The sequence below is a fragment of the Tamandua tetradactyla genome, chromosome 19 (genome assembly GCF_023851605.1).
Source record: "Tamandua tetradactyla isolate mTamTet1 chromosome 19, mTamTet1.pri, whole genome shotgun sequence".
Taxonomy (NCBI): Eukaryota; Metazoa; Chordata; class Mammalia; order Pilosa; family Myrmecophagidae; genus Tamandua; species Tamandua tetradactyla.
Window position 1 is genome coordinate 8,724,912 of NC_135345.1, and position 22,391 is coordinate 8,747,302.

At 37.1% G+C, this 22,391-nt stretch overlaps 1 protein-coding gene and 1 non-coding gene across 6 annotated transcripts in view; both read right to left on the minus strand.

Moving 5' to 3' along the window:
- Window positions 1-22,391, minus strand: part of ZBTB49 (zinc finger and BTB domain containing 49) — a 37,154-nt gene that overhangs the window by 8,618 nt on the left and 6,145 nt on the right. The window contains exons 2-7 of one of the 5 annotated variants that reach the window (XM_077136383.1): window positions 21,592-21,652; window positions 20,472-21,073; window positions 17,922-17,968; window positions 8,877-8,950; window positions 274-356; window positions 22-183 (exon numbers count right to left, since the gene is read on the minus strand). In XM_077136383.1, the coding sequence (XP_076992498.1) occupies window positions 22-183; window positions 274-356; window positions 8,877-8,950; window positions 17,922-17,968; window positions 20,472-21,073; window positions 21,592-21,620 (997 nt within the window). In that variant the 5' untranslated portion in view covers window positions 21,621-21,652. Of the gene's footprint in view, window positions 1-21; window positions 184-273; window positions 357-8,876; window positions 8,951-17,921; window positions 17,969-20,471; window positions 21,653-22,391 lie in introns of all 5 variants that reach the window. The other 4 variants (XM_077136382.1, XM_077136380.1, XM_077136379.1 and 1 more) reach the window with 4 other exon arrangements.
- LOC143663769 (U7 small nuclear RNA) lies at window positions 2,244-2,305 on the minus strand. Its single transcript, XR_013166154.1, has one exon. It is a non-coding gene; the product is annotated as a U7 small nuclear RNA (small nuclear RNA).

Sequence of the window (22,391 nt, forward strand, 5' to 3'; positions counted from 1 at the left end):
CTGAGAAGTCAGAAGACTCACCGCAGGCAGCACAGCTGTAGGGCCGCTCACCCGTGTGCCGGATTCTATGCTTGACCAACTTCCTCTGCATGTTGAAGGACTTCCCACATTCATCACAGGTGAAGACTTTGTCAGCTGTGTGTGTTTTCTTGTGCTCCTTCAAATTACTGAAGTTACTAAACCCTAGAGAAACCAAAACAGGTGTTAAACTGAAGGACTAAGAACACTTTAATCAGTAGTCATCATGAAAAAAAGTAAACGCCTCCACTCTACCTCGACCACAGACGTCACACAAGTGCGGTTTCTCCCCCGAGTGGATGATGATGTGGCGCTGGACATCACCAGAGGCTGCAAACCTGCCATGAGTGAGAATTCAAGTTAGAGCCTTTCCACCTGCCTGGGATTCATTATAACTGCAAGGCCCTGAGGGAGGAAGGAACTGCACTTCAGAATATAATCAGAAATGGACTGGCTTCATATGAAATGTATGTTTAAAACTTCTTTACATTTTTTGACTCCTTTTATTGATGCAAGCATTTATTTTATTTTATTTATTTAAGCATTTTTTATTGTAAATATAACAAATACACACAAAAAACCAAAACAATAAATTTCAAAGAACACTGCAACAAATAGTTATAGAACAGATTTCAATGTTTGGTATAGGTTATAGATCCACAATTTCAGGTTTCTCCTTCTAGCTGCTCCAAACTAGAGACTAAAAGAAATATCAATATAATGATTCAGCAGTCATTCTCATTTGTTAAATCCTATCTTCTCTGTTATAACTCCCCCTTCTCCTTTGACCCTTTTCCCAATCTTTAGGGATATTTGGGCTATGCCCATTCCAAGTTGTTCACATTGGAAAGGGGTGTTGACAGTATGGGATGGGGGGGGGTATAACTAGTTGATATTCTTGGCGAGTCTGGCCCCTCTGGGTTTCAGGACTTACCTGGCCTGAGAACCATCTGGAGGCTGTAGGTTCCCGAAGGTAATCTTAGTGTGTGAAACTCTTGTAGAATCTGAGATAGAGCCTGTTTTAGGTTGCTAGCTGCCAGAATGCAATATACCAGAAATAAAATAGTTTTTAAAAAGGGACTTTATTAAGTTGCAAATTTATAGTTTTAAGGCCATGAAAATGTCCAAATTAAGGCATCAACAAGAGGTTACCTTCACTCAAGAAAGGCTGATGCCATCCGGAGCACCTCTGTCAGTTGGGAAGGCACATGGTTGGTGTCTGCTGGGGTCTTAGTCTTCTGGACACCTTTGTCAGTTGGGAAGTGAGATGGCAACAATTGCTAGTTTTCTCTCCTCACTTCATAAGGCTTCCCCGGGAGTGTTCACCTTCTGCATCTCCAAAGGTCTCTGGCTTTGTGGACTCTGAAGCTTTTTCCAAAATATTTTCCCTTTTAAAAGACTCCAGTAAATTAATCAAAACCCACCCTGAATGGGTGGAGACACATCTCCATTTAATCAAAAGGCCATACCCACAACTGGGCACGCCACATCTTCATGGAGATAATCTAATCAAAAGGGTTTCCACCGTACAATATCGAATGAGGATTAAAGAAACATGGCTAGAAGGAATGATGTTGTGAGGCGTGCAACTAGGTGTATGAACCTTAGGACCGTATATTGAATGAAATGTCAGGAACGAAAAGACAAATATTATAATGCCTCACTCATATGGACCAACTATAACATAAAAACTCGGTGAACTAAAGTCGAGAGCATGGATATGCTGAAAGGATGTATGTACCCTAGAAAAGCCATGTTTTAATCTTAATCCCATTTTGTAAAAGCAGCCATTTCTTCTAATCCTTATTCAGTATTGTATATTTGAAACTGTAATTAGATCACCCCCCTGGAGATGTGACTCAATCAAGAGTGGGTGTTAAGCTGGATTAGGTGGAGGTGTGTTTCCACCCTTTTGTGTAGGTCTTGATTAGTTTACTGGAATCTTATAAAAGAGGAGATATTTTGGAGAATGAGAGAGAATCAGAAAGAGCAGAGAAGAAAGACATAGCTAAGGGAAGCACAGAGAACCAGCCAATGACCTTTGGAGATGAAGAAGGAAAACGCCTCCCCGGGACCTTCATGAAACAGGAAGCCAGGGGAGAAAGCTAGCAGATGACACCGTGTTTGCCATGTGCCTTTCCAGCTGAGAGAGAAATCCTGAACTTCATCGGCTTCTTGAACCAAGGTATCTTTCCCTGGATGGATGCCTTTTTTTTTTTTTTCTCGAGGGTTTTCCGGCTAAAGCCAGAAAACCTACTAGACAAATTCTAAAAGAGCTGCAACACCCTGGATGGATGCCTTTGATTGGACATTTCTAAAGGCTTGTTTTAATTGGCCCTAGAACTGTAAACCAGCAACCTATTAAATTCTCCTTTTTAAAAGCTATTCTGTTTCTGGTATATTGCATTCCGGCAGCTAGCACACTAGAACACGGGTTATCAGGTTGGGGCCTATTTTAAAGGCTCCTAGATTGTAAGTTCTTATAGCGCTCACATATATTCAGGAGTTATAAACTATTACTTCTAAATTCTGAGATACTGAGCTGTTTGTATATAACCTGGTTGTTCCCAGAAACTTTGGGTATTTATGTGATACCTGAGCCTCAGAGTTAGAGCTCTGAAACTATGAAAGTCAGCATTACCCCATACAGGAACTGTTTAATAAAAACTTGAAAAAAGGATCAGACTTCAAGTAGAAATATGAAGGAAACTGATCTGGATAGGACTAAGGTAGAGCAGAATTTAGGGTAAAAGATAATATTGTCCATATTTTAAAGCTTCAACTTCTGTGTGAAAACAAAGGGGGAGATGTTTATTTGGTGCAAAATTTATATTTTGGGTAGTAATGTACTACCAATTTAACTTGTGTGGTCAGTTTAGTTAATAACAGCATAAGTACATGGAATCTTGAATAGGGCATGAGATTTTGTTGGTTTGTCCAGGTTAGTGTGATGCCCTGATATATCCCAGAGTATTTGCAAAGTCTCCTTGGGGGACTGGGGAGAAAGGAGGAAATATTAAACTTTCCCATTTGGAGGATTTCTGATACTCTCACAAGCAGTGGGGACAACCAAATCAATAGGCCTAGTCTTCAATCTTGGGGTTCACCCCTATGAAACTTATTTCTGCAAAGGATAGGCTAAGCCTAGTTAAAATTAGGCCTAAGAGTCACCTCCAAAGAACCTCTTTCATTCCTCAGATGTAGCCTCCCTCTCTCTAAACCAACTTGGCAAGTGAACTCATTACCCTCCCCCCTACATGGGACATGACTCCCAGAGGTTGTCCCTGGCAATGTGGGGCAGAATTCCTGCAATGAGCCGAGAACCGGCATCAAGGGATTGAGAAAGCCTTCTTGACCAAAAGTGGGAAGAAAGAAATAAGACAAAATAAAGTTTCAGTGGCTGAGAGATTTCAAACAGAGTTGAGAGCTTATTTTGGAGGTTATTCTTATGCATTATATAGTTATCCCTTTTTAGTTTATGGTGTATTGGAGTGGCTGGAGAGAAGTACCTGAAACTGTTGAACTGTGTCCCAGTAGCCTTGATTCTTGAAGACAATTATACAAGATATAACTGTTACAATGTGACCGTGTGATTGTGAAAACCTTGTGTATGATACTCCTTTTACCCAGGGTATGAACAGATGAGTAAAAAAACATGGATAAAAAATAAATGAATAATAGGAGTGATAAGGGGTAAAATCAATTAGGTAGATGGACCACTAGTAAGTGGTCAATGAAAAGGAAGGGTAAGAAGTATGGGATGTATGATTTTTTCCTTTTATTTATTTTTCTGGAGTGATGCACATGTTCTAAAAACTAATCATGGTGGGCAGGTCATGGTGGCTCAGTAGCAGAGTTCTCGCTTGCCGTGCCGGAGACCTGGGTTCGTTTCCTGGTGCCTGCCCATGTATTAAAAAAAAAAAAACAACAAAAACAAAACTAATCATAGTGATGAAAAAAAAAAACACAACAAAACTAATCATAGTGATGAAAACACAACTATATGATAATATTGTGAGCCAATGACTGTATACCATGTACATGAAAATCTGTCAATAAAAATACTGAAAAAAAAAAAAAAGAAAGAAACATGGCTGCCCCCACAAGACTGGATCTGGAAAAAGTCATGGCTTTTCCATACATAATAGTTTCAGAGCCCTAGGTGTTTTTTAGAGTTAACAGGAATGGTGTTGGTTGGTGTTTGGTAAACTGTGATAATTAGCAACATCTAGCTTAAGCTTGCTTTAAGAGTAGTCCCCACAATAGTTTGACTCCATTTGAACTCTCTTAGCCACTGATACCTTATTTTGTTATATTTCTTTTCCCCTTTTTGGTCAGGAAGGCATTGTTGATCTCTTGGTGCCAGGGCCAGGCTCATCCCTGGGAGTCATGTCCCATACTGCCAGGGGGACTTTCATCTCTTGATGTCATGTTCCACATAGGAAGGAGGGTAATGATTTTCCTTGCAGAGTTGAGCTTAGAGAGTGAGAGAGAGAGAGAGAGAGGGGCCACATCTGAGCAACAAAAAAGGTTTTCTGGAAGTAACTCTTAGGCATAACTCTAAGTAGGCTTAGCTTCTCCACTACAGAAACAAGCTTCAAAAGAGCAAGCTTCAAAATCAAGGACTTGTCTTATTGACTTGGGAGTCCCCAATGTTCCCCAGCAGTAAAGTTTAATAGTTCCACATTTTTCTCCAGATCTCTAAGGGTCTTTGCCAATACTTTTTAATTATCTACTCAACATATCTAGGATGTATCTGGGTATTACATTAAGCTATACAGAATTACAAGCCCTCATTCCCATTCTGTGCTCCATGTGTTTGGGTTGTTGAAACGAGCTATCCATACAGGAATGATTTATATTCTGTGCTACAGAAAATTTAGGTTTTGGACAAGATAGACCTCTCTCCCTTTGGTCTCATACAGTAGCTAAAGTTCTAAAATACAGACAACGTCATCCTTTACCCTGTATTCTGATTTACCTTAGACCTGACCAGATCATCTTCATTTTTATCTCTAATTGAAGTCTGATCTCTTTTTCAGTTCAACGGTTGTTGTTTGCAGCAATGCTGACTGCAGCAATGCTGACTTTCAGAGCTGCAAAATTGCAACTCTGAGTCTTAGGTATCACACAGGTACCCAAAGTTCCAGGGAAATACCACGGTATACATACATAGCACAGCATCTCAAAATCTAGAAAGTTCTGGACTAAATATGACTGCTGTAAGAGCTTACAATCTAGGCCTCAGTTTTCTTATAAGTATTTTCTAAAAGAGACAACATCTGGCTTTAATTTGCACCATGTAATGTCCCCAAGGTTCATTCACCTTGTTGTAAGCCTCAAAACTTCATTCCTTTCTGTGGCCATACAGTATTCCATCATATGTATACACTATAGTTTGCCATTCTACTTTTTAGTCAATGTATTCTTCAGCCACCTTCATTCATTGGGCATCACAGATAATGTCCAAAGTAAACAATCCATGTCTCACATTATCCTCACTTAGTTGAACAATCAACAACACTGTCAATTTTAGACAATTTTCATTGTTCCAAAGAGAAAAATAACAGATAAGCACATCCTTATCAAATAAAAAATCCATACCTCCCCTTAAGTCTTCTACTTCCCCCCAAATTATTTACCCCTGGTATTGCTGTGATACTGTTGATGTATTCCTGTTAAATATAGGCCATCATATGCAACAGTAGTTTCCCCCCATACCCCTCTACTAATGACTGTACAAGATTCATACTTTTGAAGTAGTTCATGCAGGAACTTATTTATATTTGTAGTATTAATTAGTGAGATACATGGTTCTACATAACCCTTTCAATCACATTCACCTTCAATATGGCAATATTACTTATAACCCACTAATGAACTGCCTTCACTTCTATCTATTCCCTTACATTTAAGTTTAACCTCCTTGATAATAGAGAAATCATTCAGTATCTCTCCTTTTGTGTCTGGCTTATTTCACTCAGCATTATGTCTTCAAGGTTCATCTATGTTGTTTTAGGACATCATTTCATCTTACTGCAGCATAATATTCTATCCTATGTAAATACCACATTTTGTTTATCCACTCCTCTGTTGATGGGTACCTGGACTGTTTCCATCTTTTGGCAACCGTGAATAATGCTGCTATGAAATCGATGTGCAAATGTCTGTTTGTGTTACTGCTTTTAGCTCTTCTGGGTATATACTGAGTATTGGCAGGTTCTAGGGCAACTTGATATTTAGTGTTCCAAGGAACCGCCAAACTCTTCCACAGCAGCCATACCATTATACATTCCCACCATCGTGAATAAGAGTTCCAATTTCTCTACACCCTCTCCAACCTTTGTAGTTTTATTTAAAGCAGCCATTCTTATCGGTGTGTGGTGATATTTCATTGTAGTCTTGATTTGCATTCCCTTTATAGCTAATGGAAATGAGCATCTCTTCATTTGCTTTTTACTTACCTGTTTTTGCTGTAAAGAAATATGTCTATTCATATCTTTAGCCCATTTTATAATTAAGTTGTTGTTTTATTGGTGAGTTGTATGATTTCTTTATGTAGGCAGGATAAGAAACCTTTATCCAATATGTGATTTCCAAATATTTTTTCCCATTGAGTTGGCAGCCTCTTCACCTTTTTGACAAAGTCCTTTGAGGCACAGAAGTATCTGATTTTGAGGAGTTCCCATTTATCTATCTTTTCTTTCATTGCTTGAGCTTTGTGTGTAAAATTTAAGAAGCTACTTCCTATTATTAGATCTTGAAGATGTTTCCCTATATTTTCTTCTAGAAGTTTTATGGTACAAATGCTTATATTCAGGTCTTTGGTCTACTTCGAGTTAATTTTTTGTAGGGTATAAGGCAAGGGTTCTCCCAGTTGTGGAGCTGAGGGGGCTGATCTCCCAAGCTAGCAGTGGAGGGCAGACACTTATCTGGGTGCTGCCTCTTGTCCCCAGAGGAGTCATGACCAAGCCACACCCAGCCATCCTCTCCATCCCAATTCTTCCACTTTTTCATTCAGCACTTCCCTATATAGTGTAGAAGACCCTCTCAGATCATTCACACCCTGGAACTATTGTCCCAGTTGTTTTTCTGTCACTTCTCTAATTGTTTCATGAAACTATCCTATTCTGCCATCTTCCTGAACACAAGCATTTTGTTTTTAAATTTTTTTTTCTGCCCTGGTTTAACCTTAGGAGCTGTAAAGAGAAAAAAAACCTGAACCACATAGCTCAGGAGTTGAGAGCAGGGTGAAGACCTTTGCCTCGTGGTGCCACTAGGATGCTTGGAACATATTGGACAGCATCCCAGCTTGGTGGTCCAGCACCACGAGGGCAACCCCTGAAGCAGCCCTGAGTAAATTTTGGCATGGTTGCAGCAGGCCCAACCCAGCTCTTTTCATTATAAAGTGAAGTCCAAGTGTGAGTTCCTGAGCTCATAAGGTCATTTTGAGAGAATCCTCCCCTTACCTACCCAAGATATCCTATAGAATGAGCTTCTGCTCCTATTGTCTACTGGAGACTCATACAGATGAGTCACAATGGACAGATAAAACATAAAATTAATAAACAAAGGAAACCAAACAAAGAAAGGAAGCTAGCATTCATACAGTAGCTACCATAATCTAAGTGATTTCTAGATGTTTTGATAAATATCACATAATACTCTCCTTAGCACTGTAAGGTAGGCATTTTCACTGCCACTTTTCATATAGGGAAACTAAGTTCAAGCATGGTCATGACCTTGACTTAGATCAACCCAGGCCCTCATGCAGAATCTTTGCTCTTTCCATCCAACTACACTTGATAATAGAATAATGCATGTTTGGGGGAAGACACTACATATAGGTATGATCCCTACTTTAAAATGGGGTTCACAAAGCTCACATTTAAAACACTGCACAAAATAGGACATTCAGGGGGTAAAAGGGAAGTGATGGCAGGTGGAGAAGTAGAAAGGGTATGCTGCCAAGCACCTGAAATGAGCCGTTTGTAACACCTGGGCACTGGACTGGTTTTAAGGATCAGACAGCTGAAGTGGAAAGGGAGACTGGCTAGTTGTGCAGCTTTTGTAGTTTGTTTTCTAACATCTGCAGAGAAAACCATTTTCCTGGAAGTGAGTCAAGAGCTGCTTCTTCATCTAGTGAATATACAGCTATGTGACTGGTATAGTCTTGGCTGATGCTTGTTGTCCTAACACAACCATTAGATGACAGAGTATATGAACCGTCAATAAATGACCCATGTGATGGGAAGGGAAGTTGAGGTCATAGAACTGTGTGCACCTAGGAGGGGGCACGTCGTTATTGATTCCACACTGTGGAGTAGAATCAAACTGCCACCCACTTCATTCCATCTCAAGTATAAGATTCTCAGCTGCCAAGTCAATTCTCATTTCCCAAGTAACTCGGCTATCAAGGCTGAATTCTATCTTTCCTGCTGCTGAACTCTCATAACCCTTGATGAGTCCATGGCTAGTGGCACTCCTGACCCCAATCTCTCCTGAAGTACAGTCATTAAGGCTGCATGTTTCATCTCCTCAACCAAACAGTAACCTCCTTAGGGTCATTCTATTTTAATAGACATTTTTAGAATGAAGGTAAATTTTGCTTCATGTAAAATTCCACTTCCTTTCTAATACTACTGTCCTAGACTTTCTTTTGTTAAAATGATATTCCTTTTCCTTTTTATTATTCTCATGCATGGCACATGAATTGCTGGAGAATTTGAATTTACCTGTGAGTGGTAGAGTAAGCCCATAAATGGTAGGTTTGCAGGCCAAAGCTTCAGAAAACTCTGACTTTCAAAGATACTCTGTAAGTTATTTCTTACGTACATAAGAATAAGCCTAGTACTGACCTCTTTCCACAGATTTCACAGATGAATGGTTTTTCACCAGAGTGCCGACGTAAGTGAGTCTGCAAGTTGCCTGCCTGCAAAAAAGGAAAAGAAAAACACGCCAATAATAAAAGTTTGTTTTTAGAAAGGTTTTATAAATGCAAAAGGAAATTGACAGATCTCTTCAGGTTCTATGCAACTTGCAAATGAAGCCAAGACTGTACAACTTGAGAGGACCCATGTGCCAAAAGAAAAAGGACCAGCCAAATTCTAACTCTGTTCAGACACCTGCTGAACAAGGGATGGGTTTAAACTCTGCACTCTTGAGCAAAAGCACCTTATGTGAGCTCTTGTACTTGTGTCCTTTTCTTAGGCACATTTCTTTCTTTGCATGTACTTTTGTGGTGCTTCCCTCTTAAATGAGCCCCAAAGCAGTCTAGAGAATGCCTTGGTGGTCTTAAAGACTTTTTTAAAACAGATCCTGGTATATTTTATTTCTTACTGTTTTTAGGTTGGGTCATCTACATGCAAGCATCATTTGAAAACAAAAACAAAAGGTACTTTTACATGATTATGTCAATACTCATCTTTTTTTTTCTAAACAATATACTTTTGTTCATAAGGTAAGACATTTTCAGAAAGTATTTCCTCTGGCTGTATAGTTAATTCTGCCTGACCAGTACATCATTTTACCATTGGAACAAATGAAAATCAGATGTAACACGCTAGTCATTCTGTTTTGGAATCTTTTATGTTCCTATTTTTTTTCAATCTAGCAGGGCTTTATAAAGAGCAACCTATTAAATAGAGATCAGAAAATATAATTTCATGTACTAATCAATAGGAAGTTGATATTAAATTGCCTAAAGAATAGTGAAATTAAAACTGTAAAGGCCTCAGGTATCAAAAAGCTACTTGCTAATGTTTCAAATTAGGACTTGGAAACAAAATATTCCAATGCTGTCATTTAACAGTCAGTCTCAACTTTTCATTTCCCCCATTTAATGTGTTATAATTAATTGGTTCTCTATTGCAGAGAAACCCTGAAATGAACTAATGCCACCCAAGACTAAGAGTATGCAGGCTTCCATGCATAGATACAGGCCCAAACGGCAGTGAGGACAATAAAGTCAACTAACAAATTGTATTTAAATGCAAAGATAGTTAATGGCTATCACTTTGAAGATGGGCCTGAAGTTCAACTGTGTGTGGAAATTTTAAAGTACTAAAAAATGTTGGCCTGATATGGCTCTGCTGATGAACTACCTGGGGATTTTATATTATATAACATGGGTGGCTTGTTATTTCTTTCAGACACTGAAAAACACTGAGCTATATCACAGCTAAGAATCTGATAAATATGGTTTAGAAAATATTTGGGTATATTTTAGATACCCAAAGAGAAAGAATTCGGCAAAATTCTGGGAAATACTCAGCTTTAAACAGAATGACTACTAATAACAATAAAACAACTATATATATTTGCTGAAATGCTACTTTATGCTATGCATCCTTTGGCCTATGTGCATTACTGAATTACCCTTGGTAGGTGGTACTGTTGTCTCTTTTTCAAGATAGAAAACTGAGATTTGGGTAGAAAAAGTTATTTGCCAGTTACATGACAAGTAATTATTTGGGCCAGAATTTAATATTGGGTGTGTAGGCATCTAAAGTCTTCTCTTGTATGAGAGGAAAACCTGAGGCCAGGAAAGATTCTATGACAAGCCTAGTATGTTTTTTGAGTACTCATTATGACAAAGAGTTACTTTGCCATGCTGGAGAAGCTTGCTTGAGAGTTTTTGCTGTTAAGATAATGCACCACTACCACTGTAGATCAATCACTCCCAAGTTCAGAAAAGCTGATCTGTTATATAATAATCTGAATAGCAACATCTGCTCAGTTAAATCATATTCCTCTTGTTTTAAGTTTTTCATAAAGTATGTATATATTATGACTGGAATGCATTCTTTGAGTTAATATTTCACAATGTTGCATTTTTCCTTTTTTACAAAAATCATTACAGTTGTTTTCAAAGCAAATATAATCAAATGGTCTTCCACTTAATATTATAATAGGCAACAGTAAAGCAAGTTTAAAATGCCCAAAGAAATACACAAGTGCTCGTAAAAGATTTCAACCAAGAAGCAGGTATAAGATCAACACACAAAAATCAATTTTGATTCTATAGGCTAGCAATGAACAATCCAAAGAGAAAATTAAGAAAATTCCATTTATAATGACATCTAAAAGAACATTTAAAAATAAATTTAACCAAGGATACAAAAGACTTGTGTACTGAAAACTACAAAACACTGCTGATAGAAATGAAAGAAAACCTAAATAAATAGCAAGACATCCCATGTTCATGGGTTGGAAAATGTAATATTGTTATGATGTCAGCATTAGTAAAAGTGATTTACAAATTCAATGTGATCCCTATCAAAATTCAGGCAGTTTTTTTTTTTTTGAAATGGAAAAGCTGATCCTCTAATTCCTATGGAACTGCAAGGGGTCCTGAATAACTAAAAACAATTCTGAAAACAAAGAACAAGGCTGGAAGACTTACACTCCCAATTTCAAACTGTACTACAAAACTACAGTAATCAAAACAGTGTGGCATAAAGATAGACATATAGACCAATGGAACAGACTTGAAAGTCTAGAGATAAACCTACACATCTATGGCCAACTGATATATGTATGCAAGGGTTACACAGTGGGGAAGGAATAGTCTCTTCAACAAATGGTGCTGGGCAAACTAGATATCCACAGGCAAAAGAATGACATTAGCTCCCTAACTTATACCATATATAAAAATCAACTCAAGATGGATCAATAAATTAACTATAAAAGCTAAAACAAAACTTTTAGAAGGTAAAACATAGGGCAAATCTTCATGACCTGGGATTTAATAATGGATTCTTAGCTATGACACCAAAAGCATAAGCAACCAAAAAAACAATAGATAAATTCAATCTCATCAAAATTAAAAAACTTTTGTGCATAAAAGAAAATAATCAAGAAAGTGAAAATAGACAGTTTATAGAATGGGAGAAAATAGTTGCAAACCTTATATCATATAATGGCTTAATATCTAGACTATATAAAGAACTTTTACTACATAACAACAAAAGGACAAAAAGCACAATTAAAAAATGGGCAAAGGACTTAAACCAACATACTTCCAAAGAAGATATACAATTGGCCAATAAGCATCTGAAAAGATGCTCAACATTATTAGCCATTAGGGAAACGCAAATCAAAACCACAGTGAGATATCATTTTGCACACACAAGGATGGCTCTCATTGAAAACAGAAATTAACAAGCGCTGGAGAGGATGCAGAAAAATTGGAATTCCAGTGTGTTATTAGTGGGAATGTAAAGTGGACCAGCCACTGTGGAAAGGAATATAATGGTTTCTCAAAAAGTTAAGTATGACCTGACAATTCCACACTTAAGTATATACCCAAAGAAAGTGAAAACAAGGACTCAAACAGATACAAATACACCAATGTTTATAGCAGCATTGTTCACAATAGCCAAAAGGTGGAAATAATCCAAATGTTCATCAACAGATAAATGGATAAACAGTATGTTGTACAAATACAAAATGGAGTTCTTGCCTGCCGTGCCAGAGACCCGGGTTTGATTCCCGGTGCCTGCCCATGCAAAAAAAAAACAAATACAAAATGGAATATTATTCAGCCATATGAAAGAGTAAAGTTCTGAAACATGCTGTAACATGGAAGAACCTTGAAAATATTATGCACAGTGAAATAAGCAAGACACTTAAGGACAAATATTGCATGACATCACTTATAGGAGAGGTCTAGAAATAGTAAATTTGCAGAGATGGGGGAAGTAAAGTAGGGGTATTGTATGTTTGTCAGATACAGAGTGTTTGTAAATAATTTTTTTTAAAAAAGAAAACTTATAGAGACCACCAAATTATACACACAAAAAAGGTTCAAAACGTCCCTTTAATTATATAATACTGGAATATAGTGAAAATAATTATCTTTCCTGAGATAAAGAAGTATATCTGAGAAACAGCATAAAAGTAGATTCAATAAAAATAATAGCTTCATTCAGACAAAATAAATCCAATAATACATTCAGATAATTTACACCAAATTAGATACCAAACAGGGGAGCAGACGGGAACTTCAACTGAATGCTTTCATTTTTGGTAAACTTTTGATATACTCTGGTACAAAATATAATACAGACTGCATTTTAGAAATTTTCTATAGCTGAGTCCATGAGAACTCTAGCACGTGGCAATAATAATAGCTACCATTTATTAAGAGTGCACTAGGCATGAAGCACTTTGCTAAGAAGTTGCAAATATCATTTGTAAATAAACTAGTAGTATTCACATTTTACAGAGAAGTAAACAGAAGCTCTACAAGCTAAGTAGCCAGCCTCAGGTCATACAACTGGGATCTAACACTGTAAGTCAGTAGCTGTGTGCCTACTCCAAAGTTTGTGCTGTTAAACCTATGCTAATAAATTTCAGCTGTAAAGGAATTTCAATTTTAAGTAAATATCATTTTACTAAATTAAGATGGAGTTGTTAGCAATTTGAACAGAAAAATCCTGCTGTAGAAAAAAAAGCCTTAACATCTGTGGTCTTGAATAAATTTTATAATAAACTCCTTCCGATATTTACTTGAACATCAGAATTTAAGCACAAACTCAACATATATTCCTTTGTTTAATAACAGCTGAGTGATTCATCTCCATAAAAAAGTCAGTGAATCATAAAATTTTAGAGATGAAAGGGATCTCAGATCTGAAAAGTCATTTAATTCAGGAGTTCTAAGATTGAAGATTTCACTAAGTAGTAAAAGTGGAAAGAAAATAATTAAGGATTAACAGGGAGATGCCATCTAAACAATGATCATAAAGTGACTAAAAGGACAGTTTTAACACCAAAAGTGTGGAAAACATCATCTTACAGCTACAAATTTTAAAGCTTAGGAGAAGCTCATTAAGATGTCTTCTTTTTGCATTTTCACCATGGATTGGATGAAATTTTTGTCACCTGTGGCATTAATCCACTGGGAACCAGGGATCTAAGCCAGCTTCCTAAAGAATGCTGGTATACCTTCGATAACACTCCCTGGACACAAGGTAGCAAGTAGTTTCACTCCTGGACAGTCCTGCTAAGAAAGCTGGGAGGCTCTCAAAACCTGTCATTCTGTAACATCTGCTCAAACATCTCTCCTTGGAGAAATAGAACAAGTCTACTGTCTTACCAAAAACTGCTAAACACATCAAAATTTCTTTCTCCTCTCATGTGACAGGAATTCCAAGCCTGTCACTTATCCTTTTTCTCCTCTGGATACATTCCAATTTGCCATGTTCTACTTCATTTGGGAGGCCCATTGCTCCATGGAGACTCATTAGTACTCTAAAGTATGGCATGACTCTTATGTCCTGAGATCTGGAGAGACAGTGTTCAGAATTATATTAACAGATATATATTCTGTTGCTACAATCTAAGATTATAATAGCTTTTTTAGCTGATGCACCATGAGGCTTGCTGAGTCACTATTAAGGTTGTGATTAGCTTTCTTTTGGTGAAGACTAATCCTTACAAATAATAAATTCTGTATAAACAAAATGAAGGATTCTTATTGGCAAATCTGCTTCCTAACTTTCAAACCCTCCAGAAGGCAAACTCTAAGAACTCACTTCTACCCAAAGCAGACACTCTGGCAAGTCACACGGGAGCATTCCAATCCACCACAACCACAAATATTTACTGCAATTCATTATGAAAAATGATTTTTTTGGTTTATGGGAAAGGACTGGCTAGCAGGCATTATTTCCTAGGTATGAACAACACAACTGCTACCTGGGCCTTGTTTCCAGATTTCCAGGCTCTTCAAATAAATGCCCACTTGTCTTCAAGGCTCACCTAAGCAATCTCTTAAGTCATTTCATACCTTTGCCTCACCCCAACACTCACATCTTTCTGGGAGAAACGAAAACTCCCTTCTCTGTTCATATTCCCCATCCACATTTCTGCTCCAGCACTTCAAAATCTTTCATTGCACTTTATCGGTTAATTTCTTTCCCTAAACAATAAGCACCTTGAGGGCAGGCACCAGTGTTCAAATCTGGACACTGCACATTTGAAACAAACACTTGTTGAATGAAGTTTTTAAAAAGTCTTTGTTCATAAAAATTTCTTCATTTTCACTATGAAAATGACAGCAATATATATGTGAAAACCATAAGGATACATTCAGAAAAATCTAACAAAAAATACACAAATACCCCCAACCAAAACCATTCCTGCCAATCCTAAAGAATACCTAGGGCATTATATAAGATTTTACAAAAGTTCCATGCACTAGGGTAACTTTCCAGAAACCTACAACCTCCAGATGGGTCCCTGAACCAAATAACCTGAAAAAGTTAGAATGGGCATAGCTCAAATACCCCTAAAAAGTGGGAGAAAGATCAAAGATGATGGTGGAGTTACACAGAGAAGGTCAGGTTTAATAAATGAATATGACTGTTGGCTCATTGTATTGATATTTCTCTTAGTCTCCAGTACCTTAGAGCAGCTAGAAATAAAAACCTAAAACTGTAGAGTTGTTACCCATACCAAACTCTGAAATCTGTTCTACAACTAACTGTTGCAATGTACTTTGAAATTTATTGCTTTTTTGTATTTATAGTTATTTTTCACAAAAAAGAAGAAAAAAGAGAAGGAAGAGTATAATTGAGAAGATAGGATTTAAATGAACATGACTGCTGAATCAATATATTGGTATTTCTTTTGGTCTCCAGTGTCTTGGAATAGCTAGAATATGAAAAATCTAGTTGTTTATGGTTTATGAACTATAAACCATACCAAACTTTAAAATCTGTTGTATAACTACTTGTTAAAATGTACTTGGAAATTTATTGCTTTTTTGTAGCTATGTTATTTTTCACAACAACAAAAAATACACAGATGCCAATAGAGAAGAAAGGAGGATTTCCGTAGTGTCTATCACACCTGGTGACTCCTGGGAGAGTTCAAAAGAACAGGAGCAGCAGGACAAGCTTTAAAGCAGTATTTCTCAATCTTAGCCACACATCAAAATGGCTGTATTTTAAAAAGTACTAATACTCCAGCCTCACACCAAACTGACAGAATCAGAGTTTCTGAGGGTGGGAACCTGGCATCAATGCCAGAGAGAAGGCTGAAGGCAGACTACAGACACGCCTGAGTGTCTGGTTTCACTTTATCTGGTTAGCAGTAGAGAGCTACGGAAGGGTACTGGGCAAGAGAATAACCTAACTCATATTGTTATCACAACTTAAATGAATAAAGGGCTTTCATATCCATTTTTTAACTTAATTTTTCTAATAGTCCCATAAAGCATTATTCCTATTTTAAGAATCAGAAAAACAAGCCTAGAGGAGCAGTGATTGCCAATTATTAGTGGTCCTTAATCCAGGTGTTAGGCTTTTTCCACAACAACACAGCTGCTAAGATTAAAATGGTGTCTCAGGAAGACTGGTACCCTAGAGAGAACTGGAAAGATGGGAGAGAGATGTGATGGCAATCAGCCAGGTAAATAATGTTCCCTGAGTACTTGCTATGAGCCAGGCACTGCTCTAAATACTTATCAGTATGAATGCATTTAATCCCCACACCCCCTGCGATGTAAGTGAGCTTATTATCCCTATTTTACAGATAAGAAAAGAGGTGAGGCAGCTGGCCCAAGGTCAGAGAGCAGTAAGCTCTCTGCAGAGGCAGGAGTCAAATCTGGACCTGGCCTAGAGCCAAGCTCCAAACGCCCAGGCTGGGCTGGTCTAAAGCAGCCAGGACCTCCCCTAGAACGGTGGCGAGATTACTCCATTCAGTTCATTGATGCTCACTGAACACTTACGAGGGGCTAGGCGTTTTTCTGGATGTTGGGAATATAATCACAGATAAGATATTGTTCCCTGGCCCACAGAAAGTAGTTGTCTTGGGAGGACAGGACTGACATACAAAGGAAGAATGTTAGGATTTGGTGTATCCTTTATTAGGGAATCAGAGAGTAGGAGGAATAAAAGCAATTCAGATTGTAGGTGGGGTGTGTGAGGAAATGGCACTGACGCCATCAACAGATGAAGGGGAAATGAGAAGAGCTGGCTCCGTGGGGAACATGGCCAAGAAAAGGTGCTACTCTGGCTGGTTCTCTGCTCTGCATGGCCCGCGCTCCTAACTCGCACCAGACTCACAGTTGCCTGTTCTTGTCAAGTCCCCATTGGTAAGCCAGTTCCCAGTTCAGCATTTCCACATGCTCTCACTACAGAATTTATCACACTGTAGGTAAAAGTGAAAATGCCTGTGACTCTTTCCTCTGCAGAACTGGGTACTCCCTTGTGAGCAGCTTCTGTCTTACTGACCTCTGGAATCCCTGCCCATGGATGGACAGCAGAGTTAACTTCTATTTTAGAAAGAAAAGCCATTCTAAATTTTCTGCTGAAACACTAAATCTCTCTGTTTCTTTATTTCTAGCTCCTAGCATTGTACATGGCCCAAAGTAGGGCACAATAAATGTTTGCTGAATGAGAGAATACCCTCTCCAAGTTATTTTAACAGAGGTCAGCTACAAGGTAGTAGTAAAAGCAAGGAATTAAAATTGTTTGGTCTTTTTTTCTGTCATTCTAAAATTTATAATCCCAATAAGAATAAGATGGCTATTATTTGTTTTGGACCTAGCCCAGCATAATCTGCAGCCTTTGGTATATGTTCAACAAGTTTTACTGAGAAACTTGGAACTATATTCATGAAAGAGAAGAACTATACTAGGATTGGACTCACCCTTAAAGGAAAAAAAAGGCATTGTGAGAGTTCCCACACTTATTTAAAAAGCTACTTTTCCCTCAGCAAGCTGGAAATTGGTTTTCTTAAAAATTATTTTCTCCTGATTTAATTTGAAGTCTTCAAAGTTAGATATCACCAGAGGCTTCTCTCACGAGTCCAAGTGGATGCTTTATTTGTAATACAAATAAACACTGGGTTTCAGGTTTCCAATTATTAGCAGTAAATAAGAGAATTCCCACCTGAGAGAAATGTTTCCCACAAATGTTACATTCAAAAGGTTTCTCACCTAAAACAAAACAAAAAAGCAACTTGTAAAATCATTAGTAATATTTGCTCAGTTTTTGTTAAAAATATTTAAACTATCTCCTGTGTACTAATTTCAAAACAGAGTATTACATCCTTTATCATGAGTATGAAAATGGGGAGCCTTCACTTACTTCTTTCTCACCCTTAGGTGCTAGGCAGACTTGATAAAAGTTAAATCTATATTTAATTCTCTCTGAAAAGTTAAATTCCTTCAATATAAATGTATGTTACAGTAAAATAAAATTTATTTGCATTGAACCCACACCTGGGTTATGAATGCAGATTTTTCCTTCAGTTGAAAATCAAATATGAGTTTTCTTGCTGAACAGCACGAACCTTGTTCACCTTTTTCTTCAGCCTGTTTCCTTCACTTTACCAAAACAGTAATTGAGTAACACACTCACATGTGCCAGCTGTGAACACAGAAGTGCCCTAAACAGGGCAGGACCTCCTGAAACTCTTCACTGCCTTTCAACCTTGTTTAAAAATGTTAACAAGGAAAAATAAGATTTCTTTATGGGAGATGTGATCCTCTACTGACTTCTTAGTCACCTATGATCTTATTAACTCTTAATGATTACATTTCGAGTTAACAGTGTAGAGAACAGTACTCTGCTATAAAGGGACTACTACAGCTGTTACGAATATAGTCTCCAGAAAATGTTTAACAGTGTATTTCAAGGTACTGCCTCAAATCTATATAATCTGTCTAAAGAGACTCCAGAACACTGAGAACCTTCCATTTTTCCCACTCCCCTCAAATCCCGTGGTTTCATCAGAGACCTCTTCAAAAAGTAAAAACAACGTTTTCCCTTCCTAGTGTATTGATGGCGCTTGCTACTTTGAAGAAACGAGTTTGCTAGCTTTCTGGGCTCACGCTGATTATTTTTATTTTGACCTTTTCCTGAAAATGTTTAATCGCTTTTGATACTGGATAATTATAATCATAGTAATTTTGTATTTTTGGACTCAAACATTTATGTCTGAAATTATTGGGGTAATAGACAATGATAAACTAAAGTCCCCATTATGAGATAGAAGACTTTGAAAAATGGTCACCAACTACTCAACTCACTGGGGACAAAGGTAATTACCCTATTCTAGCAGATCTCAAACTTTTGTGTTCTCAGGACCCCTTTACACTCTTAAAAATTGAGTACCCTAACTAGCTTTTGTTTATGTGGGTAATATCTATTGATATATACCATATTAGAAATGTAAACTGAGTGATCTTTAAAACACATGAATAGCCGAGCACACCTATCAGCCATCAGAGTGATGACATCACTGCACTATCATGCCCCTGGAAGACTTGTGAGAGGAGGAGAGGGAAAAGGCAAATAACATCTTATGCTATTCAGAAAATTGTTCTGAGCTCATAGACCCATGAAAGGTTTGCGGGACCTGCAGGGTTCCCAAACCATACTTTGAGAGCTGTTTCTTAGTAAAACATTATGTCTTAACAAAAGCCTGTTGGCCTTATGATTGTAAAACTACTGTCATTCAAAGATGTTCTATCAGAATGAGAAATTTGATTTTTATTTCCTTTGAAGAGAAATAGATATGTTTCTCAAATTAAAAAAAAAATCACAGTGTTCTTTAGGCTCTAGAAAATTGACCTAAATGAACTGTTTCAGGGAAAAACAGATTCAATTATACTGTCTTCAGACGGAGTGATTTGGGACTACTTGCAATAATAATGATAGTAATTTATATTCAAATAATGCTTTAAATGTTATAAAGGAATTTCTTAAGAAGTCTCACAACAGTACAATGAGGTAGTAAACACCCACATAAACTGGGAGCTCACTTCATCAATCAATAAATGCAATTATACAAGCTCCTTAAAAGTAATTACTTTGGAGGTATCCTGTAGCACATTATTTCTCATGCCTATAAGACAATTATTGTTAATATGTTATTAAAATCATCGTGCTTAATTATAGGAAGAAGTTTTTACACCTTAAAAAACTTTGGGGGAAAGGAAGGAGATAGGAATTAAGTAATAAAGATTTGAAAATTCAATGTTCAAAAAGTAAGAATTTTCATTTAAAAATGCCAAATGGTTAAAGTTTAATAAAGTTTATCTCCTTCCTCCCAAATCACAATGCTTAAGATTTAAACTACTTTCATGAGAACTTTTAGAATTACTCAAACTAAATCATTTAATCTGAATTAACCTACACTATTCTTTAAAAACAATACGTTAATCTAGTTCTAAGGAGACAACTTAATCCAAAGATAGCTAATTATGTTTTAGAATTAATTTGAAATTGAGTGCAAGAGGCTTAATATAAAACCATAATTAAAATAAAAATTAAAAGTATACCATCTTTATTAAACGGGCTCTATAAAGCCATTTAGAGAACTTTTAAAGATTATTCTGTAAAGTGCATCATCAAATATAGAAAATAAAAAGTAGTTGAACACCAATTTTTTTTAAGACATCAATGATTTCATCAAGCAATAGCAAAATTTCTTACAAAAACAGGAGCAGGCAGTGGTAACTGAAAATCTGCATTCTTTCCTTTCTTTTGCCTGCAGATACTGAGTCAGTGTACCTGTATGAGACCGTTTGTGAAGCTCCAAATTGCTTGGGTGCTTAAAAGGCTTTCCACACAATTCACAAGCATATTGTCTCTGAGACTGAAGCATCTGTGACTGCTCTTCCAACGTGGTGGTGTCTTCGGGTCTCTCCTCTTCACTAATGCAATTAAAATTCTCTGGATTGACAAGTTCCTCACCTTCTTTTTCTTCAGTGCTTTGGCTGCTGGTTTTCTCTACAGAGTTTTCACTAACAGATTCTATCCTCTTCGTTAAACCATCACCTGATTTGGGTTCAGATGTTTGCTCTGCAAATTTCTGTGACTTTAGGAAATTTAGTTTCTTAAGGTGAATGGCCTTTTTGAGCCTCATCTGTTTGGTAGGTTGTTGGCATGTGTTGTCCGGTTCAGGTTCTGGGGCACAGTCACTCAAAGGCTGGGCCAGGAAATTGGAAGGCAAATGTTCAGAGGATTCCAGGATGCATTCAGAATGACTGACAGCACAAGGTTGATTTTCTACTGCACTGAGATCTGTGGATGTACTGAAAGTAAAAGGTTGCTCAATTAATTTCTCATTATTGGGACAAGCAGTTTGTTTATAGTACTGCTTACTGTAAAAGTTTCTGAGTTTGTAATAGTAATTTGGCTGTTTAAAAGGTAACTCTGTGCAGCTGCTATCTAAAGTATCAGGGGCTTGTTTCGGTATTTCACCTGAGGAGTGATGAAGATTAACTGATGATGAAGCATGAGAATGAGATTCATCCAAAACTTTATTATGTTGTACATCTGTTGAACACTCTTCCAGTAAGGGAGGAGGGTAATTTTCATTTATAACACAATTAGCAACAGGAGTCAAAGTATTTTGCAGGGAGAATGTACTATTACAAGGCATGCCAGGTGGCTGTTCTACAGTTGTTGATTTTAAAAATGAGTGACACAGATTCAGAACATTTTGAACTTGTAAACACTGTGCTATATCCAGCATAACTTGTATATTGTCCTGGTTAAGTTCTAGATGAGAAGTGTACATGAAGTCCAGTATCTGTCCGATACCGCTTACATTTTTAATATCCAGGTGAAAAACATCATTCTTCTGGCCTGAAGAATTCTGAAAGAGGCTCCTGATGAAAGAAAGGATATCTGTTTACAGTGTTAAAAAGTTCATACATTCTAACACCTTCTTATATTCAGGTTAATATATGAAATTACTACACTTCCATAAATGCCAAGATTTTAAATTTCAGTATGTTTGAATCTTTTACAAAAATCTTGACAAGCCATCCAAATTTGCAATTCAGATGAATTAGTGTGTTGGGTACCCAGCCTTACAAAAGATCTCAAAGTGAAATTCTGAAATTTACTCATTAAATTTGCAAATTAAAAAAAAACTCACACAGTAGTATGGATGACACACCATAGACGAAGTAGCAAAACTAAGTGCCAAAATACATCCAGCACATACAAGATCACTCTGTCTTAATATTTCTTCAAAATGGAATTCTCTTTATGCATTATTACTTGAATGTTGATAGGATACAGAAAACTAAAGGATACAAACTTTTCAAAATTTCAGGTTTAGTATGACAATTAGATATTTCAGGCCATAAAGCACATACAGACATTTCAAATTCACAGGTAAAGAATTGGTGGTGTGTATAAAACAGCAAGCTGAGTTAGGTAAATTAACTCTCAAGACTGTTGAAAACATTTTAGAAAACAGTGTCATCTGTTTCCCCTAAACGACCTTCAGTTCTGTTCTTATTTATGAAAAGTACAAATCAGAATAAGAATGGGGAAAACAACCAGTTGCATTAGAACATCAAACCTAACTGCCATGGGAAGACAGAGGAAACCAGCAGC